The following is a 23,276-nucleotide window of genomic DNA, read 5'->3' as shown; positions in this document are numbered from 1 at the left end:
TTGTAGTTTGTATGTCACCAGCCATGAGATTAAGTGCTCTGTAATGTGCATATTACAGCTATTTTTTTACTTCCTCTTGTGTTTTGTTTGATGTAAAGTAGAGATGAACAAAAGCAGATAATGATTTCAGAGCCAATGTATTGCATATGTACATGCCTGGAAGGAGACGCAAGAAAAATTTGGACCTAGAAATAAAGGAAAATTCTGGGGAGAGAGAAATAACTTCCTTACAGATGTGATTCATTCTTCATGTGAAATTTTTACTTCAAAAAGCTCAACTTGAAGTTAAGGGTTTGTTGAGTAAATTATTGGGTGAAATTCTATATTTATTATTATTCCAGGCATCCAACTAAATGGTTGTATTGAGAACATCATAGTTAAAGCCCTTTTGTTCTTTAAAACCTGTGAAAAGTGAGGGTGGCTTGCATATGTTTTCATGTTACCATGCTTTGTTTTCTAAAGTGGACAGCAGCATTCTAAAGGCTGCTCAATAATACCTAGTATTCCTTTAAAATAGACAAATTCTGGTTGGTTTAGCTCCAGCAGGTTTTTTTTTCACTGACACAGAGGTGCTCTGTGTTTGCTGTGCATGTGCCAGATGCGTAACTCCATCGTTCTTTCCCCACCAATCCATCAGTGTCACTTTGGTGGTGCACCTGTAGGGTGGTATGGTAACAGCTGAAAGAACTCCATGTCATTCTTATGCTTCTGAAGATGAGGGCCTTCCATTTAGGCTTCATCTACAACCATATGTTTAAAAGAAGAACCCCAAAACCTCATTATTTCCTTTTGAAAATGACCACCTGTTTGGCAATCTCTTACTAGGAAGTTTTTGCCCCATAGATTCCTGTTCTCTCCTTTATTCTGTGGGCAGCATCCCACAGAAACTGGTTTCCACCTTTTTCCTTGAAATCTTCTCTATGCCTTGAGAGCAGCTGAAGGGTGAGCAGAGGGGTTACAGCTCTCTTGTCACATCTCGTGGGGGCTGGCAGAGCTGTCTGTGCTCGGGACACATGGGGTCTCCAGTGCTGGCACTTGGTTTGTACACGTGCATGGAGGTACCTGATCCTGCCAGGGTGTTGTTCATACCCATGTGGGACAGAGCTTGTGAGTCCCATGCTCTGTTTTGAAGAAACATGAGGGTAAAAAATTTGGTATCTCAAATGGTGTTGATTCTTTTTCTCTTTCAATGATGCAACTTTCAGTACAATTTTTTTTAGAAAACATTTACAGTTAGGAAGGAATTTTAAGAGGTATTGAATTCACCCTGCTTTTAAAATTATAATTGTTCTTTAATATGTGGCATTTTTATAAAGGTAACTGGTGGCAAAATTGTAGGGCTATTTTTTAAGTTTAATACCAGCCTCTGACTTAGAAGTGCTTCCTTATGGACTATCTCCTTAGTCATATGTAGTTAAATGTCACAGTGTAGCTTTTGATTTTGAAGGGTTTTTTGGTTTTCCAAAATTTCTCATCTAAAATTACTTTTATCCAGGGAAAATCATCAATACCTTTTTTCCCCGCTGAATGGAAATTAATGGTGACTTAATTTACATAAACTTTTTCACACAACTTCAGTGAGTATCTCTGAGATGTGGATTGTAGGAAGCCAAGCTGAAAATGCATCTATTTTTATTTAACATGAAAGAATTGGAATTATTGAAATGGGGCATTTGGATTTGTTGAGCTAGAACAAATCAAAATTATAATTTCAAAATGGTTTCCATCCAGTTGTTTTGTATTGAACAAAAATACCTTTAATTTTTCATCTGCTTTGAAACCTTACGTAACCAGGACTGTTGATTCGTGTTATTGCCTCACCCTTGTTCAACCCTCATGGCCAATTTCTCATGAAGAGAGATAAACATCTCAAAAATATATAATTTCATACAATTTTCATAGAGGTTGCCAGATGGGTATAAAGGAGAAGTTCAGATTACTAGAGGAAAGGCTCAAAAATAATGAATTTAGGTCAGTTTGGTTTAATATGGATTTTAATAAGTATGGCCTTACCTCACAAGCAGCTTAATTTGTGGTTCTTGCTTGGGAATAAATTAGTAGATGTGAAAGGTACTGTGGGCTGTGAGGTGAGATGAGAAGAAACTTAAGTGGCTTTAGCTGGACAAACTGTGGGAGAGTAACTATGTAAATCTGACAAAAAAAATCAGATATAGGAATCAGCATAGGAGTTTTTAACTTCTGTTGTTCTTCATAGCATTGCTGATCTGAAACTTAATGAAAAGTGTCTTTATTTGCCTTATTTACATGTTTTGATGTAGCAAATAACACTTTCCATAATGCAAGCATTCCATTTCCAGAATGGAGTTGCAATTGCAGACTTTGCATAGTTGCAAATATTTATTTATACACACACACATACATACATATATATATATATACATATATATGTGTGTCTATATATGTATATATGTGTATGTATTATATATGTATGTCTAATGTCAGTTTTGAAAGTCAGCCTTAAAAAATTCTGATTTCATTGTCCTGGCCTCTTGGCTCTTCAGTGTTGTATTCAGATCTCAGAAGAACTGCCTTTGCAAAGGCAGTTTTGCTCCTTGGCAAGTCAGATTTCAGAGAAAAAAGCTGTTTTTACAGTCACCCCTAATTTTAGTGTTTGATATTGGCCATGAGCCAAATTTATGAGTTTTTTATGAACGTAGATAACTTGAGGTAGGAAGAATGAAAGTTACCTGGTCTTTTTAATACTTCCAAGTGTTTCAAGTTGATTTATGGCCTGTATTTTATCTCAACATGTTCAACAATCAGCAGATTTACCATGTAAACCTCTGCTTTATCTTCTTTGTTTTTCTTTCTTACTGTTACAATTCAACATAATGAGATGCAAATTGTCCTTTTATCTTCTTCTTCTTCTTACTTTTAAGTTAGCAAGAAATGAATGTGGTAAAAGTTTTGTTAGCAACTTGTAAATCTTTAATGACTGTAAAAGATGATGCTATCTGCTGTTTACAGTTTTAAAGAAAATGGTGTAAGGAGTGTCTTCCAGCTATCAGATCAAATATAAATAATGGTAATGGTGCAGAACTTGGCAGAGTGAATATAAGTATGTACATGATTACCTAATTATATATGACTGTATAGGTATATTTACATAATGGTGATAATATTGTTTTTCAGTTTTAATCTCAAGTATATTGGCCTTTAAGTTTTCACCAGTAATCTAAAGAATTTGAAGAAAGCTGACTTTAGAAAGTTTTCTTTTTTCTTATAGATAATGTCTGTTCATAATGTAAAAATCACACAAGTACAGCACAGTTCACTAGGAAAATGAGCTTAGTGTTCTCAGTTTAGTCCAAGTTGGACAACACATTATTTGGCACAATCAAGTGGCCTCACTTTAAGAGAAGTATAAGACTGAATGTGCATAGAGTTTTTATTATTTGAGTGAGCTGAACTGTACATTTAGAGCGATGAGAAACTCTTGTGCTGCATCCCACCTTCTTTCAATTACACTGATTTTATAAGCACTGGATTTACAGCAGAAAAGTTTCCCCGAGAAATGCTGTTCTTTCTTATTGTGTAGCGATGAAAGGATACATAGTTCTGCCTTTTATGTACTATGTTTGTATAGACAAGAAAAGTTGTGTAAGTTTTTTAGAAACCTTGATAAAAATGTTAGTGCTTATTTTAGACAAAGGGTGTTTTTCAGAAAACCCATGGAAGATATTTAATATTCAACAACCAAAAAATTTTGTTTTGTTCTCTCTTGCTCTTGTGCCTTGCCCGTTGAACAAAAGCTGCTTTTAAGTGAAAATGCCCTTTTTTTTGTCCAATCTTAATGGCTCCTTGGTAAAATGTTCACTTCTGTTGGGGTACAAGTCTTTAATTATGCATTCAGTTCCTGTGAATTCTTCTGTGAAGAAGGATGAGACTCATGCATTAAGAAAGATCGTTCCAGTCCATGGAAAATGTGTCATGTGCTGAAGGACAGAATGTGCTGTGACAGAATAAACTGCCAGTAGTGAGCTTCCTATTGTGGAGGTCTTCACAAAGAGTCTCAGCTACCAGTTGGAAAGAACTAGCTCAAAGACAGGATTTAGTCAAAGCATGACAGAAGTCCTCAGTCTGGTGTGTCTGATGCTTTGCTCAGAGATGTTGAGCATTGAGGGCCTGAATTTTCAGACTGTGATTGCAATAAAAGGATGGGATTATTAAATGAGGGCCTTGCAGTTGACTCATGGGTTGAAGAGGAGCTATTGAATCTCATTTCAAGAGGGAAATGAAAGAGACTGTGTTCTGTATACAGTTCTGTCTTGAACCTGAAGTTGAAATGCACAGGGCATTTTGGATGGCTTGAGCTGGGGTTAAATAAATAAACTGTGAAGTTAAGTGCAGTTATCAACTACTCAGTCAAACAAAAAATAAGGCAGCCTTTTTCATATACTCTTGGCCTTCTTGGAGGTGCCAGAGGAGGAACTTCAGTATTAAGGGTGTTGAAAATAGCTAGTAAAGCAGAAGCCAATGCTAATAAACAGTTTTGGAAGTACTATGAGTGGTTTAAGCATAGTCTGGATTATTGTTATTACTGTGTTAAATCACAGCAATCAAATGGCCAAGCATCGCTTTGAATGATTAAGTGGAACGGCCGTCAATGAAAACCCTTCAGGCTGCAAAGCAGACACAGGGATGGGTGTGGTCGTGGTCAGCTCTCCCAAACATTACTTTGGATGCTGTTCTAGATACAGGGCAGGGTGTTACATGATATTTTCAGGACCTGGCAGATTTTAGTTTGGTTTGGATGTTTTTTATGTACCTTGGCAGGCATGCATATCCCTGCAGCCATACAGCACTCTGCATTAATGGCTGAAGTAACACCTACTGGTGAGGCAGAGTCAATCAGCAACAGACTGCTGTTGACTCATGACTTCAGTTGACTCATAATCACATTGAGCTTTGAGGGTCACTTTTGTTCCCACCCTGAAGGCCAATGCCAGTTCCTGTCATGAATTTAAGTACCCATTGATTAAGAAAGTAGATGATGTGATTTGTGGACATATGAGCCAGGGCCTTTAAGGAAGATATGGCAGGGCCTTGTAGTATTTCCATCAGTCAGTTATGTTAATTAAAAATATTTATTCCTGCTTATAATAGACTACACCCAAGGTTTTAGGTAGATTGCACTAATAATAGTATTATAGCAGCATAGAATTGTCTAAGTTGGGAAAGACTTTTTAGATCATCAAGTCCAACCATTGAGCTCAGCATGTCATTGAGTCCAATAAAGAGCTCAGTGTGTCTGAGCAATGATGCAAATGATGCAAAATGATGCCCATTGAGCTCAGCATGTCATTGAGTCCAATAAAGAGCTCAGTGTGTCAAAATGATGCAAAAAGATCTCACAGAGAGGGGGATTTATTTCAAACTGTGTTCAGACTTTATCTTCTCCCTCATATATTTTTGTCTCTCCTGGAAGAACCTGGAAAAACAGATGAGGCTTGAAGTATGCCAAGTCTGGGTATTGTCTGATGCAGGTAGCATCATATGCCAGATAAAGGGATTTTTGGATGATATTTAGAGAAAGAATAAAGGAAGAGGGCATTTTGATCCTGGAAATCCTGGGATTTAGAAGATAAAGTATTAGAAGCATTTTTATGGTGTCATTTAAAACAGTCTTGGCTTGAAAGGGAAGCAGTGTTGCAGCATATCTGAAGATAGGTATCTCAGTATGATCCACTTTAGTTTTACAAATATTAAGTCATTTTAGCTTATCATCTTATGTATGATGGTAATAAATATGAGAACAGCTCTTGAAAGGGAAGCAGTGTTGCAGCATATCTGAAGATAGGTATCTCAGTATGATCCACTTTAGTTTTACAAATATTAAGTCATTTTAGCTTATCATCTTATGATGGTAATAAATATGAGAACAGCTCATTCTTTTTAAAATTTGTAACTTGTTAAAATGATTGGCAATCGTTTTCCAAGCTACTGCGCAGGAACTCAGGCTGGTAAAAGCTATGGAATCTTTCAGGCAAATACTATTGCTGATGGCACAGTTTGATTTCTCCTGTGTGGGTGCAGAAGATATGGCTGTGTTAAGCCTATTCCACCATGCCTAAAGGAACCATTTGTTGGGTAGTTGCTGGGTAGTCCGTACAGCAACCCATTAAATTTGGATTCTAATACCTGGACCTATTTCAACAGTACTTCAGTTTTATTGCCTTCTGAAAGGCATGAGAGAAGGGTAGGTGCTACTTTAAACAGTTTATTAAAAAATTTGATACATGTTGTTGTTCATATGTTTTACTGTTTCCTTGTTTGTCATCTATGGATTAAACTTGTTATCTTCATGCTTGAATGAGTGGTTTTCAGTCATTCAGTCATGTGTTTCTGCTGGCCTGTTTCATTCAGGTGATCATATCTTTGCACCTTTCGCTGAAAATACTGGGAGGATGATATTTATTTTCTTGTTTAGTGTGATTTCATGGATGAGAGCTGCAAAACACTCTTGCCATTCCAAGTAAGGATTAAGCCAAAACTAGTCTGTACCTTAACTCACAGCTCCTTTCAAAACATTTCTTCTAACAATATCCCTGTTTGCAGCAACAAGACCTGTAAACTGCAAGTGTACTGGGAGAGAAGCAATAGCATCCAGCTTTCTGTAATGTCCTAGCAGAACAGATAATGGTCAGGCACAGTAGGAATATGTCTACATTTTGATAAATCTTCATCTACTGTATTTGAATTTCACTTTTGCTGTAACAAAATGTCTCTCAGTAACGTTTCTCTCACTATAATTTTGCCGAAACGATCACCTTGAGAGGCTCCAATGGAGCTTTTGGAGCTTTTGTGGACTTTGATGTAAAGCTCTCCTGCAGTGAGAGATCAGAACTGCCATGTGTAAAAGCAGAGACTCCTTTGAGAACACTTTCTTAGGAAACAGATGCTGTTCTGTCTCAAAAGATTTAAACAAAATTGTATTGAGTTAAATGTAATATAGGACTTAGGCATTTCCTTGGGTGATGTCACCAGATTCTTAGACTTATAGCTTCCCACAAAACCCCCATATCAACATTACTTGCAAGTCATGGGCACAGTAAAGTGTAAAAAATTGAAAAACAAAAATAAAAATTTGTTACTAAATGGATGCTGTTATCAGGGAAACCTGAATTTCATACCTTAAGATCATTGTTTGCATCAATTAATAATATTTAATTGGTAATGTTATCTACCTAACTACTCTTCAGAATAAAAAGAGAAAACTGGTTGGCAGGTTAAAAGACTGTATAGTATGAAAATTAGGCCTGACTGCAAGCATTTACATGTGTGAGAGTTCCTACAGGACTCCTTAAGTTCAGTTGAATTACTTATGCATAAACCACAATAAGTGTTTACAGTACCTGACCTTAAATCAAAGATTGATTTTTTTGTTAACTATCTGTGGTATACCCTTTAACTATGTTGGGTTTCGGCACTCTGTTTTAAAATGTGCCAAGCCACTGATGTTGTTTAAACTTCCTCCAGAGTTGGAAAGAACTGCACTGATTGATAAATGGAAACACTGCACAACAAAAGGTCTCCTTCTCCTTGCACTTCAGTGTATTTTCTGGAATTTTTTATCTTATTAGATCTTTCAGGATTGTTTTTTGATTTAGCATGTTTGTCTTTGCTTTCTTAGCTTTTTTCAGGCACTTATCCTGTTAATCAATAGTCAACGTTATATAACCACCAGAATGAAATATTGCTTTTCCTAGCATCCTTTGTATCCAGTTCTGTGAAAAACCTGTGATCAAGGAGTTGTGTTGAATTGCAAATTCACATGACCATTTACACAACATGAATTTATTTTGAGCAGCATCCTTGGAGAAAACGGTAATTTCAATATAACCTGCATTTGTTGTGGGAATCCCATAGCAGTGACATTTCCTGAAAATTTGTAATACTGAACTGGCTGTCTATAAAAGTTGAGCATGTTTTCCCTAAAGTCACAAAAAATTATGAAAGCTATATTGGTTTCCTGCAGTCTGACTGTACTTAGTTTTTATTGCTTCCTGAGCCCATGAGAAAATCCATAATACATTTAAAACTGTTACTTTCATCATTCCAAGCTTTAGATGCCGGTCTGTTGGCTTCTACTCGCTTTCTGGAGGTGATAAAAGGCTCAGTCCTACAAAGTGCTGCCCTTCTTCTGCTTCTGCTGATTTGTGTGAGGTTGGAGGGCGCAGAAATTTCTAGTTGTTGTTCAGCTTTGAGTTATAAGTATCCTTAATTGGATCATCAATTCTGAGTAGCTTTACAGTTTTTGTTGTGAGTACTGAAATTCACATTATAGTTACTATGGCCAAGATATGCTTGGAAATATTCAGGGGTGCAGCAGGAGGTAACTCACTTCCATTTCTACGAGACAAGAATGTTAGGAGTGGGAAAGTAGTGGATATAAGGAGGTCTTTAGTATGTTGAGATGTTAAGACAGTTTAGAATACATATCAGATAAAAAATACAAAGTGCTTTCATATAGGAGTTGGATGGGTCCCTTCCAACTTCAGTGATTCTATGATACACTGCCACTCCCTCCCCCAAAAATCATCCCTTGCATTTGCAATATAACATTTTATGAAAAGGGGCAATAGCACAAAAAACCCCCAAGACAACAAAAAGAAAAGCAGATTCAGAATGTTGGTGAGCAATAGAAAGGAGTTAAGTGTCCATTTATACGACATTTCATCTGTTACTTTAGTACAGGCTCTTTTTATTTTGTTCTTTTGCTTTAAAGCCAGCCCTGAGACTTATCAAAAGATTGCATTGGGGAAAAACCTCCTGAAAGCATTTTCCTCATATACTGTAGCTTAAAAAAGAATGTGTGAAATTCAAGATTGGAAAGTATTATACAAAAGTAGTTTTTCCTTTTTTTTTTTTTATTAACACATTTTTCTTCAAACTTACTTCTCTAACAAAGTATTTTTTTCCCACAAGACTCCAAAGGAAAAATGACATCAAATGGTAAAATCCTGTTGTATGTTATTTCCAGAAGAACCCATGGAAATCTTGAATATGATTTTATCATTTGCACTGTAATGTTCCATTTTAACAGGGAGCAACATACTGAAGAGTATTCAGTTGCTGAATACTTGATGGTAAGCAAAAGCTGATGTTTCTGTGAATATTACACAGTGCTTAGGAATTTGTAGCACCTCAGATCTGTTGTACGATAATAGAAGTTAGAAATGGAAAACTCTTGTTATATCAGCTTGACCATCTCTCTGACCACCAGATTTTTGTCTTCATTGTGGTACTAATTTGCAAATGTCATCAGCCATGTGGCTTCCACTACTTCCTCAGGGAAAATACATGGCATTAAAGCAGCCTTGAATATTCCTTTCCTTGGCTTCATCTTCTTGATCCTCTTTCATATCTGTCTTACTGAACAATTCCTAATGTTGCTTTGCCTTTAGCTATTTTGTTTCTCTCCCTCTCTTCTGTTTTCTACAAAATCACACAATTATTTATGCTGTTCTTTTTGAATTTTTTCTATTTTGTTGTATCTTCCTGGTACTGAGAAGCCATGGGCTATAATGGACATGCTGGAAATCTCTACTAGAGAAACTGATGTTTATGTACAAAGTACATAATGTACTGAGTTTTGTGGCCCTACAAGTCAAACTCATTCAAGAAGCACAGCACAGACCCTAAAGTTTGTATCAGACTTTTTATTTAAGAAAAAGTGAGGTTTTTTTCCCCCTAAAAACTTAGTAGACCCTTTTATTCTATGTTTTGCAGAAGATGGTGTGGCTAAAGCTGCCTGTACTTTGTGTGGATGGGTCACAGATAAGTTTGTTGAAAGCTTCGTTCCAACAATGATATCAGGCATATTAAGAGAATAACTGCAGTATTTTGACTTAAGTTACAGGTACACACTAACAAGAGTAGAGATCTGTGAATAACTGGTTGGTTTGGGGTTTTTTTAAAGTTTCTGGCTTGAAGAAAAAAAGACTGGACAATTTGTTTTTTTGGGACAAGCTCTAGTGATTTTTCAAGTTTTTTTCTCCTCAAATGAAGTGTTTCACTTAGACTTCATATCAACTAACTTATTTTAAATATCTATATATATTCAAGAAAGTTTATTTGCAATGCTTCAGTGTGAAATGAAGATTCAAAGAATTTTTTAAATTTAAAAAATGCTGTAGTTATTTAATTTTAACCAAATAATTCTGATAAATTCAGCACAAAATTGACCTATGCTTTATTTGACCTGTATTTACAGATTTCAAATGAAAATATTCTCAGCTGAAAAGTTTGCTCAGTATTAGCTCAAGTGACTTTATGTGGGTGAGGAATGTTTGGAGGTTTTGTAGGTCTTCAAGACATTAATTATGATCTGCAGCCAACATGTAAGAAATAGAAATTGACTGTAATATATTTATATATGTGTATATATATGTGTGTGTGTGTGTGTATTTTTTATATATATATATATATAGTATCTGTGAAAGCTCTTAGATCTTCCTGCAGGCAGACTCTGTGTGGTTGTCTCCAGGAGTGGGATTCACTGCTATTCATATGAAAATGGTGGAAAATCTTGCCCTAAAGCTAACCTACCCCTGGAGTTTTGCCTATCTGTCATGGTGATGGAAGATAAAGGATTTGTTAATAGTCAGCTGACTGGTCGTCTGTCTGGGAAGTCAACACAACAGCACAACGAATCAGGCAGGCAAAAGACTGATTGCTATGGCATTGCTTCTCCCCAGGAAAAATCCAAGAGCTATGTCCACACAAAAAAGACCCTGGTTTTAATATATTATAGTCTGTTTAATCTCAAGGTACATGGTCCAAGTGTTTTTTGTTTTTTTTTTTGGTTTTTTTTTGTTTTTTTCTGAAAGCAAATTCTTAAAGACCCAACTTTTTCTGAAAAGCTTAATAGGTTTGTGGGTTGCAGTGAATGGGAAGATATAGGCATGATGAAGAATAAATTGAAGCAACAGTGTTTGTATGGCCATAATTACTTAAATCTTAGATTTGTATTGTGCATATTTGGCTTAGTAGCCACTGAATTAATTTACCATGCTGACAAGGGCAGATAGCTAATGAGAAAGAAGGGAGGTTTGGCTACTGAAAAGCAAATTTATTTACAGGATTTACTTCCTGGCAAGAAATATCAGTTCCAACTGAAATGTATAATTTGTGACTTCTTGAGAGCATCTCTAAATGAAAACAATCAATTTTCAAAACCTTTGCAAGCTTTCCGGGAAAAAATGTCCAGGATTTGGTAGTGATTGTGAGATGTCAGATATTTGGAGAAAATTAATATTTTTCATCCAAAATTTTGGCTTCATCACAATTGTGCTTCCTATAATAATGATCATTGACATGATTTTAGGTAGGTGACTGTTTTTTAAACAGGTTGTCATACTACAAACATACTCAGTTTGCTCTGTAATAATTTTTTGATTTTTTTTTTTGTGTTGTTCCTAAGTGGAACTTAAAACACTACTTTGTAATAATTTTTGGATTTTTTTTTTTTTTTGTTTTTGTTGTTGTTCCTAAGTGGAACTTAAAACACTGTTATTAGAGTGCTGTTTACAGAGCTCTACATTGCTTCAAATTAACTAGCATCTCATGCATCTTGATCTCCTTAACATATATATATATGTAAGCTGGATTTGGTGGTTTGACAACTCCTTAGTTCTTAGAGAATGTGTTTATTCCAACTCTGTGTGTGTGTGTATGTGTTTATATTTATATTTATATTTATATTTATATTTATATTTATATTTATATTTATATTTATATTTATATTTATATGTGTATGTAACTGGAGTCATTAGAAGAAGCAGGTGTGCACCTTGGGAAATTTTAGTGATGCCACTGGATGTTTTTCCTGGTTTTCAAACTTTTATGAGAAACATTTCTTATGTCTTGGGCATTTTCCAAATACGAATCAGAAGAAAATGCTAAAGAGACCATGCTGAGGGCTAATGCCTAGAGGCATGAGTGCACAAAAACTTTGTAAGTTGTTTAAAGCCTAATTTAAAAAACCCTATGTGGACATTTGGTAAATGTTGCCTTTGTCATTGTTACCTCCTTATTAACTCCATTGTGTTACATTGTGTGGCTACTACATGCCACTATTAAGTCAGAATGACAAAAGGAAGACTTCAGCAAGGTTTTTGTAAGTTTTGTGTGAATAGACCCTCCTCTTTCCCCAAGGTTAGAGCTACCCCTTCTATCCCTGCTATTTTGTGGCATTTAGAAACGCAGCAGTGGATACCTTCATGTAGGTTGGATTTGTCGTGTTAGTCGCAGCTAGTGGGGGGCACATTTACAGAGTGGAAACGGTTGTTTCACATTACCCACCCTGTGATGTATATGGTCCCTCAGGACAAAGCAAAGTTCAGTGAATGAAGCCCTTTCTCTCAGTCACACTAAATGAAAAACAAATTTATTTGTTTTACACAATTCTTTAATAAATGAGTCAGCCCTGCTTCCCACTTATTCAGCTACCATCACTCCACTTTCTGATACAAAAATCTGAGAATTTTTGAATTATGTGTGCAGTGGTCAGTGACTCACTGGTGACTTGGGGAGGCAATGCTGGGGCCCCTCTCAGCTTATTAGCCCATTAAAAGTGATATAGAATACCAATGAAGTCCAGTTTCTCCCATTAAAGCAGTACAGGAAAGCTTGTAGCTTGTTGATTTTACAGTAATCCATTTTGGTCTCCTACTAGACTGTGTCTGTTTGATAAGCAAGACTGGTGCTTTCCTCAAGTTTTTGGAAAGCCCCTTGGATTGTGTTTACAGAATGAAGGTTAAATACTAAGAAAAAGGAAGTGGTATACATTTCCTGAAGTAGTTTTTAATGAAAAGAAAATCATTAGTAATGAATAGATGGGCCTTCTTGAAGGAAGAATTATGATTTTCAGAAATATGACTTAAAGGTGCTGGGAAAAATCTGTCATCTTTTGTTAACAAAAAAGCAAAAAGCTATTAACTTTGGTCATTTGGAACATTTAATTTTGCATCCAAAAATTTTATGAAAAAGCGGTTTAAAGCTCTAGTTTGTTCTAAAGCTGTCTTATGTCAGGTCTAGAAATAGCAATATTGACCATTAGGCCATGAGACGGGGTGGGTTTTTTCCTCTTTTAGATGGGAATAGCTGAAGAACAGGGTGCCTCCCTTTTCTAACTTAATCTGAACTCAAAATAACTTTTGTCTTGTTATAACAGCTCTTTTCTGAGTCACTGTATGAAAAAGAGACTGGAAGTATTGGATATTGTAGATCAAACACTTCAAAGCCAACTTTGACTTAGTTTTATGCATGCTTTAGAGTAGACTAATGTACAATAGTATCCAGGAAACTCAGCCAGTAATTCATAAGGGTCCAAAATGTTCTCCTCAGCATGAATCATAGCTGCATAAATGATAGGATTGGAGAAGATCCTTTAAGTCATCCAATTCAAAACCTGTGTATCTTCCTTTTCACTATCCCCACTAGGATTTCATCTGCCCTGTCTCTGCAAACTTCCCATATCCCTGACTCAGCCACCTCCCTGGGTAGTTTCTTCCATTGCCTAATTATTTAACCTGAACATCTTTAAACTTACAGCATCATGCTGAGTGTGAACAATTTATGACTACAGAAAATGATTCTCCTCCCTACTGCCATCATGCTCAAATATAATCTCTCCCTTTAAATGTGTCATTGGGGTTTTGGTTTTTTTCCTTCTAACTGCATGAATAATAATCCCAGGAAAGTTGGGGGTTTTCGGCTGTCTTTGGTGCTTCTGTCACTGTAACTGATTTTCTTTGAACTTCTGGTTTTCAAGCTTCAAAAGTACATTTTGATCTACAAATGAACTTTCTGTGACTCAATGATATGTGTGTATTAAGTCATGCTTTTGAAGAGGTGAATAACATGATTGAAGTATTCTGTGTCTTTGTTTATAAAAGCTGCTTTCTTGAGGGTGCTAATTGACAAATACATGGCATTTGAGGGATTTAAGTGACTTTCTTGGTGTCAGATATCCCCCATCTCATGTTACTAATCAGGATATTAATACAGTCATGTATTCTGGCTCTGTTTTGAAACTGAACTCCAAAAGCACTCGGAGGTGCTTGTAGTTGCCTACTGCTGAGTTAAAACTTACCATGATCATTTCCAAAAGGAGCTTCCCAGTTTGTAGCTGTGTTAATAAACAGAGACATAAACCTTTCAATATATATTTCTCTAAGTGTATGTGTTCAGACCAGTGTTACTATGATAGGATTTTTGGATGGTCTATAAAACAAACCAGAGAGAACTTCATAATGGGGGAGATGAAGATGAAAGGAAGCTTTTTATTCCTGATGAAATGAGGTAAAGAAGCCTCAGTCTTCATAATTTATATTTATACCCTGTATTTTTCAGGATCTGCCTAAGCTTGTTGGAATATGCTAATGAGAAACCTCTCTGATGTTAATTATCTCATCTGCTATAATGTAGAATGTGCCAGTTAGATCAATGTGACATTTATGTTGTTCTCCTAGATGACTAATAAAAGTTGCATATCAGAAAAAATACAGGGTAGAGGTGGGAAGGCTGGTTATTGCAAGCTGTATTTTCCTGATTCTGTATTGCCTCCCATTTTGGAGTTGCACAATAAAAATAGCTGCAGTCTGTGCCTCACCTGTCAGCTCACCTCTCCCACAGTTTACTCATGTAGTAGTTCTTTGATCCACGCTGAAGTATTCCAGGTTCCCTGTAGCTGGAACCTACAGAGCTGTTGTGCAAACTTGTGTGAAACCAGGGTAAATCTTGCTCTGTGACTTCAGTTCTGCCAGCCAGTAATTACATTAAATGTGTTAGATTTAGTGGATCCATGGCTTTTCATGAAAGTAACCATTCATGGTTCACTTTGGCACAGCAATTTGTAGAAATAGACACAAGGGTTTTTTGTAAGAATTTAATGTCAGGGAAGTAACAGATTTTGAAGGTAGTGTCTTGGGCACTGGGCACTATTTTTTGGCTCAAAGAATTTTTTTTGTAAGCTTATAATTACACTTTAATTTTTGACAGGCCATGTTTTCAGCCTAACAAAGGAAAAAAATGCATTTTGATATAGCCTTCTTAGCTGAGAGGTTTTTGTATTGAGATATTTTTGTAAACCTCCCTTCTTTAATTTCTGTTTTGTTATGCTTCTTGGAGGTCCAGCAGCCAGCCAGTCCTCAAATGTCAAGAGGCTGAGGGCACTGTGCAGTGGCAGTGTCATGGCTTAATTGTGCAACACCAATGCACAGTTGGTAAACTCTTGGTCTCTGGTAAATTTGCAACCATTCTTTTTGGGTACAAAGAGCTGACCATAGTCATAACTCCTTTTTTCTGTTTCTGATTCAGATTTTGTGTGTGTCCAGCTTTTATAGGAGTGTGGAGCAGCCAGTTTCATAATTCTGGCACTAGTTTCCTTGACTATGCTGGGAAATCAAGTTATTCTCAGGTACTTCTTTAGGCAGAGCTCTAAACAGCTTAACCAAGCTATGTAGTCAGGAACAGAGGTAGCTGTAGCTTTGCAGTGGTTTCTGTTCTCTATTGAGCCATGGTGGGTGTTTCATTGCCAGTGCATAACTTAAACACAGTTACTTGCTGAGGAAAGCCCTGCAGAAGTAGCACAGTAAAAAAAATTAAAGTCTGTTATTTCTACGGTGCATTTCAAGTGGTATCCCCTCTACTTTCTCTTACATTTGTTAATTGCTTGGTCCTAGAGCGATATTTCTTTCTCCTTCCCAACGTTTGTAGCTCATCCTGGTTTCCTATAATCCACAAGTTTCCTTATCATGCTACCTAACCCCTTCCCCATGATCATTGATGAAACAAGATGGGACCTGCTGCTGGTCCCTTTGGCATCCCAGCGTGTGCTGTGTGATGAGAGCTTTGAACAAAGGAATGGCCATTCAAGGGCTGACCTTTGGAACCCCAAGTCAGCTCTTAACATGATACTTTTAATTGTCCTTTAAAAAAACCCAAAACTAGCAATGTCAGTAAGGGGAACTACTCAGACCCTCAGGGCTTTGGGCTTCCAGCTGTTGCTGAAATTTTACTGCTTTAGTCTTTTTATCTCAAGGCTTGAGATAACATTTGTTCAGTTTAGTACCATCACCCATGAAAACCACTGTAAATTCTAAAATCCCCAAGCACCAGAAACATTGGAAGTGTAAAATAAAAGCTGGAAAATAAATCTAGATGGTTTTGATCATGTGAAATTGCACAGATCTGAATGAAAGCACGTGCATTTAAGTTTATGTAGCTTGTTGGTGCTAAATTCTGTGTGGACATAATTGTAAAAGCAATTAGGCTGATAGCAGACTGGTGGCTTTGGTTTAGAATATTGGATGCTCAAATTTTATTCCACTGACCTGCTGGATCATTTCATTGTATGTTGAGGGATTTTAGCCTTCTTCAGAGAAGAAGTTAAAAAAGCATATCAAAACAAACCTCATAAAATCTGTGTGTTATTTTATTATTACTCATATACCATTTGGAGATAGTGCCAATTTATTTTGGGTTGCTTAAATTAATTAGAAAAGGATTTAAATAATTTTAAATCTAAACTAAGAATGCCTATGTAAGAAACTTCTGGGTGAAATAACCACTTTTCATTTTAGTCATTCAAGTATGTGTGTGTAAAAAATTGTGTGATCATCCACTGTTTTCTTTCTCCCTAAATATTTGAAGAAACTTTCCATGAGTCTCTACCCCCTTTTCAAATTCTGTCAAGTTCATTGTTGCTAAGATTATTATCCTATCCAAGACTGATTAATCTCTTGAACTAGTATTTGAAAATGGGAAATTCATTCTCTTGGCTTATAGTAGAAGTTACCTTCAATATACGAGTATGGCTATTTTCCTCTTGCCCAAGCTGATTGTCATATGTAAAGGTATAAGTATGTTCTTATTAATGAGTATATGCATTCAATTTTCATTTCATTTCAAATTAATTGTTTTGGAACTTATATTGTAATTTTTTCCCCAGAAAAACGGACAGAATAAATGCAAGTTGCAGATTGGAGTAACTGTGTCTCCAATCATATGCCCAATTGTTCTCTGTCATTTTTTTCTGACGCAAAAGTAGTCCATGATTTTGTACTTTGAACTGTTATTGTCCATGATATGTATAGAAAAGCTGACGTGAAATGGCCTTTATTGCATTATTTTTTTATTTTCTGAACTTGTGAGCGCTTGAACTTGCAAGTTAAGCATTTTTATCCTAAGTGTTTTGCATGTAATAAATTGTTTCCTCCAGCTATAAGTAAGGCTTTCACAAACTGATATAATCAACAATGTAGTGCATGTAGTTGCCAACTGCACTAAATTTTTAAGCATCTCCTTTTTGCTTTACAGGTCTGTCTGAGGATGCAGCAGAGGAAACAAAAAGCCACGAACTCTGATGACAACCCTCAGGAGAAATTTTTATCTGATGCCAGATGTGTTTATAATGCAGCAGTACCAATCCATTTTACTCTGTAGTGACTGCAGCTTCCAGAAGGAGAGGACTGTGCTAATTTATATAAAAACAAAAAAGTTCCACTCTAATAATTTGGTTGGGTCTCCCTGCCAACTGCTATCATCCTTTCTGTGAGCAAAGTTTAAGCACTTACCCAACTGTGGTAGGGGTGTTGTGTTTTACGATATATCATCCCTTTCTAAGGATTCAGTTGATTGATCAAAGAATGTTTATACATAGTTAAAAGCAAACTTTGTTTCATTATGTGTTTTGTCTTTTTAAAAGATATTCTGAACTGCACCTCCCTTTGAGATTATATTAACATTTGTTATATCACAGTTTTGACAAAAGATAATTATCTCGTTTCCTCCTGTACTAACATTCATGATTCCAGACAGCTGAATTCACCACCAGGAGAAAAACTGGTAATCCATCAACTCTTTTCCCCCCTCTCTCATTGCTTATACAGACTCCTGTTCTCTAGAGATATAGAGTAAAATATGGTTACTGGACATAAAGGGCAAACCCTTTTGCCATTAACTATGCCACTATGAATGGGAGTAAAGTTTACACTGTAAGTACCTTGAGCACAGCATCACATGGATCTTTTTATGGTTACCTGTGATTTCTGCTTTTCTTGTCAACCAGTCTACTCTAGTTATGGGTAAGACTTTCAAAAGTAACTACCAATTTTTGAGTGCCTTAATTTTTATTAATCCAGTTGGAGGGTGCTTTGAGTGTTGTGCATTTTGGAAGTTCTGAGTATTCGCCTTCTGAAGGTCAGGCTCATGCAAGGTGCCTGAAATACAACACCCAACAACTGAGGCAAACTTTGAGAGAACCTTGGCCTAGAGTTTGGAAGAGTCAGGCTGATGTCTGGATTTCTGAGAGTGAGTTATTACTAAAATACACTTGGAACTGAAAATAACTGAGACCAGGATCAAGTGTATAAGCAGGCATTTGAACAACTGTTGCTAGTTCATACCAAAATATAAATTGCAGTCTCTTGGATGGCAGATAGAGAATGCACTGATAGGTGCAGTTTAGTTTGTGGTAGATGCAAGTACATGAGCCATCTCCACATCCCTCACTCCTGTTGATTTCTTCAACAAGGATTCACTAGCTCCTGTTCTAGCTGTAGTAAAGGCTCCTCCAACTCACTTTTGTGTTGTTTCAAAAGAGGTTGTAACAGTTTCTGTGGTCAATGCTGGCTTGATCTGTGGCTAATAAGGAAACATTATTTTTTAGAATGTCTTAAGCCATCAACCTTCATCATCTCCATGTCTACTTTCAATTTCATTACATCCACCCACCCCTAAAACAAAACCAGCTTTGCAGCTCTTGTGCATCTGCTGCTTAACCCTCTGGCCCTATTCTGGCTCAGTACATGGTATAACTGTTTCAAGAAGCCTTTTTCAACATGTTAGCTATTAAATAGCTCAGTAGCCAAGGAACTGGGTAAGGCCTCTGATACCTCTAGGGCTGAAGTGAGCTGTACCTCCCAACAAAATGACTCTGGCCCCCAGGAGACCTTAGATTTATCTATAAGTTGTGGGGCCAGAAATCTTGCTTCTTTCCCAGGAAGGAAAAAATCCTACCCCCTGCTTGTTATGGAGTGATTCTGCTCTCTGAGTTTTCTTCACTCTGATCCCTCCCCCGTGGTGTTTTGTCAGGAGGGTGGTATCCAACCCATTGTCAAGGTACCCTGCTGCGCTGTGAAAATTACACAATAAAATAATCTCCTGTAGTCTCTGTACACACCTCAGTGACCAAAAAAGTCCATGGAGAACTAATCAATTACTGTAGCTATTAGGCTTAACTGTTAACTATAGATCTCAAATCTTCTTTTGTCCTCTTGTCAGTGGCTACTAGGGAATCTTGAAAAATCAACCACAGTTAGTACAGAAAGCTCATACCATAATGGTGGAGAATCCTGGACCAAAGAATCCTAAATTATAGGCATATAATATAGCTGGAAAGTTCACTGCTATGAGACTTCTGTGAAATATATTACTCTGTCATGATTCCCATTATTGAATGTGATCCCAGTGCTCAGAGCTCCCTGGCTTCATTGGGACTTCAGGGTAAATGACAAGTAGGCACTCAGGTCAATTATATCATCCACTCTTATTTAAGTTATTTTCTGTCATTTTGAGATGAAATGCTAAGAAGCACTCTTATTTGCCTTTTCTGCTCCATGCTTTGCAAAATAAGGTCTCATGAGGATAGTTTTACAAAAGGAGAAAATATGCTGGCAATAAAGGGGAGGGAGGAAAGGAAGAAAAAGGTAGAACTGTCTGTAGTAGTAAAGTATGACCTCTTTGTATATTGTTCTAAATTGCAGTATTTGATAGTATCATCAAGATTTAAAAGTTGCATTGAATAAAAATTACTTACTTTCCCCCAATGCCAAATAGTCCATCTAATTCAGAGGAAGGAAGTAATTGAAATGTAGTCATTTATGCAGCAGCCTAAGAGGAAATATTGTAAAGTAATTCTTAGCAGTTCTCAAATGTAATTTGAATTTTTAAGAAAGTTCTTTTTGGCTGGGAAAAAATCAGGCCAATTACAGGATGTTTGGAAGCTAGAGAGGTGTAAGGAATGTAAGGAAACATTGCTAGTTTGGGGGGATCATATGTTTGGTTCTCATCAGCAATGTTTCTGAAGCTGGGAGAGGCACTGGTGGCCAGTCAAACTGTTTTGAACAGGATTTTATAGTAATTCCTGCTCAGCTCTTCTGGTCAACTTAAATATGCAGCCCATCTGCATGTTCATCTATTTGAATAGGATTTCATATGGTTAAGTGGGCTCAAAGACTAAAATTAATTTTAAATTACAATTTTATTGAAATAAATCTAAAAGGAATTTTGTGACATTTTGAAAATAATGCTGTGATTCATGACATCTTTATTATCTAGAACTTTGAAACACATTTTCTAAAACAAGTTCTAACATAAAGCATATATTTTTCTGTTAAACAGGTAAATGCTTCTAAAGTTTATTTTCTTAGTAGAAGTTTATTTTCAGAATGTTATTGTCCAATGGCTTTTGTTTTGTTTTTCTGCCATTGCATTTTAGAAAAACAGATTAAAACAATTACTACTCTGATGACCAAAATCTGGAGGTCTGGATGCTGCTCATCTTTTGGGCTTTGTACACAATGCTGAGTTCAAACTAAGACTGTGGTTTCCAGCCCCAGATTCATTCTTCTGTCCAACTATTATTCAACTGTGACACAGAAAAACAACATTTCTCTGCTTTCAAGGGGTTGGGCTTTGCTTCATAATGTCTTATTATTTTCTCTTCTTCAGCATTTACTGTACAGAGAGAATTAGAGATAAATTTCAATATTCTTGTATTGCTTATAAAGAGTAATTTACTGCCATAAACTGAAATTTGTTGAGCAGAGATTGTATTTCTAGGTGAAGTTCTTCCAGCATTGGAAAAAAAAATAAAATTACAGGGTATGAATCATATTGAATAAGTATCTTTCCTTCTTATCAGAATCTTCTGTTTATAAATAGTCTACTAAAAAAAAACAACTGGTGCAAAACTGCTGTAAAATATGACATACTCCTGAAACCAAGCTTCTGTATCACTTCTTCATTGAAAATTAACCTTGAGTTTCCCACAGCTTTGTTTGCTGTCACCCCTTCACTTCTTGTTGCTTTCTTAATTTGCGCCTTTACAGCATGAGGTTGCTCTGGTATTTATGTGGTATCTTCATGTGCTGTTTGCAGGTGACTTAGCTCCTTTGCAGCTCAAAGGTAAAGTTTGCACAGCATTATGCTGCTTCATGAGCCTTGATCTTGTTGAGGGCACATGCCCACAGGGCCAGGCTTATAATTAACAAAATTCACCCCAGCTGGAAGAGGTTATGAATCCATTGTTTCAATGAGAATTTATCCTAATACTCTAGTAGACCAAGTTCGACATGAGTTTGTTTTCTAGGTAAACAGTGAAAAAAGTTGCTTGTTTTAGAATCTTGAACTTCCTCTCTACTTTTTGTCCCCTGTCTTGTAAATTCTTGTCAATAGTATCAGGAATGATTATTTCTATCCTCTTTTGCAAGACAGCTGGTTGTTTGCTGCATAGAAGCTGCTAACCTGGGCGAATTTGCTTTTTCCAGGAGACCAGCAGATCACAGCAGAGATACTTTGCACTTCTGTTGGCATTAAGTGTATGGCAAGTGCTGTAGTTAATGATGGGATGGAGCATAACCCAGCTAATAGAATTGACCTGGTCTTGTCTGAAAAAGTGTCCTGACTGCTCTATCTTTACATCTGCAATATCAAGGAGTTTGAACAAATGCAACATGAACATAGATTTAAATAAATATAATTATTATTTTAAAACACTTTGGTATTTTCCAAGAGCTTCATGTTGTTGTAATCAGGAAAAGGAGTAAAATACCAATTTGTTTTCATGTGCAGTTATTGTAGGTTGATATTTCTTTTACATTTATTGCCATGTGTTTGGATTTACTATGTCTGTAAGAGGCATTCCTGCTTTCAGAGGAACCTGCTGTATTGAAGATTTCAGTATGCATTCTTGTGCTTTAAATGAAAGGATTCTTACATATCAGGTAAAAAATCATGAAAGTAAGCAGAAGCCATGGAAGAGATCCCCACCCTCAGGCTACACTGTGTAAATTGATGTTAACTCTGATGGGAGTGTTTTCCATTTCATTAAGCATAAACATATTGTATTGTTCATTTGTTTGCTAGCACCACTGCAACACCACGCTGTCATCATAAAAATCGTTCCTTTAGGAAATTATTTTCTGCAAAACCAGTTAATACTGTAGAACAAAATAATAACAGTGTTTGATAAGATAATTTGTCTTTATAAGCAGAGTAGAGACTTGGAGTGCTTCCTAAGTGGGAATGATTAGTGCCAATCATAGCTCGCCCTCCACCACAACTCCAGCAGACTGACAGTACATTCAGATGCAGAAAAAAGATAAAAGCTGTTCCAATTGTGTAAGCTGCTGCCTGGCCTGAAATCTTGGAGGGAGGTCAGTAATCCTGAATCATTACTGTAACCTGATTAGAGTCCCAAATCTACTTTTGATAAATTTAAGTGAGTATTTGCTATTGATTTTGACAGGAGAGCATCCATAGTCCCCTGCTGAGGGCTGCATGTCAAAAGAAGATGACATATTAGCACCACTGAACTCCTAGCTAGGTGATGTAATCAATTATGGGGGTCTTTCCAAAAGGTGCTATTCCTAAAATACAATATGCATGAGGCATGAGGCTTACCTAGCTGCCACACTGCACCCTAGGTGTGATTGCTTCTCTGCAGAGTGATGCTGCATGTGAAATAGGCACTTGCAAAATAAAACCCCAGAGCATTTTATTTGTATTACTTTAGCTGCTTATAGATGAAGTCACTCTTAGAATGATGATAGCAGCTTTTCAACAATCATAGCAACCCTATTAAATAGTTTAGGAAATCAAGCAATGAGCAGCATGCTCTCCCTCTGCTCCTCAACCAAGAGAATGTGGAAAGAAAGTATTTCCAAAACACATTCTGTTAAGAAGAATGAACTTAATTTGACATTTGATCAGCACAAAGCTTGGCCCTCTGTCTTTTAAAAAGTTGTGATGGTTTCTCTAAATTGGTTTTGTTGTTACAATTACTATTTCCTGAATTTCACACACTCTTTAAACATTGGAAGCTCCAGTGTCCTCTGATTATACTGAGACATTATGTGATTGTTAATTAAGGTAGCACAGGTGCTACTCTTAGACAAGCAAGGAACCAGCAAGGGTATGATTCAAGGATGACTTAGACCAGTCCTCCTTACTTTGTAAAATCTGAT

The 23,276-nt window shown here is 36.5% G+C and overlaps 1 protein-coding gene across 3 annotated transcripts in view; it reads left to right on the top strand.

The window, feature by feature from the left end:
* Nucleotides 1-21,035, top strand: part of BBS9 (Bardet-Biedl syndrome 9) — a 287,548-nt gene extending 266,513 nt beyond the window's left edge. For all 3 annotated transcript variants that reach the window (XM_039715217.1, XM_039715218.1, XM_039715219.1), the window contains exon 23: nucleotides 17,347-21,035. In XM_039715217.1, coding sequence (XP_039571151.1) covers nucleotides 17,347-17,393 — 47 coding nt within the window. In that variant the 3' untranslated portion in view covers nucleotides 17,394-21,035. The remainder of the gene's footprint in view (nucleotides 1-17,346) is intronic.
* The last annotated feature ends 2,241 nt before the right edge of the window (nucleotides 21,036-23,276 follow it).

The sequence above is a fragment of the Passer montanus genome, unplaced genomic scaffold (assembly GCF_014805655.1).
Source record: "Passer montanus isolate IOZ18808 unplaced genomic scaffold, ASM1480565v1 scaffold32, whole genome shotgun sequence".
Classification (NCBI taxonomy): domain Eukaryota; kingdom Metazoa; phylum Chordata; class Aves; order Passeriformes; family Passeridae; genus Passer; species Passer montanus.
This window is presented reverse-complemented; position numbering and strand designations above follow the sequence as displayed.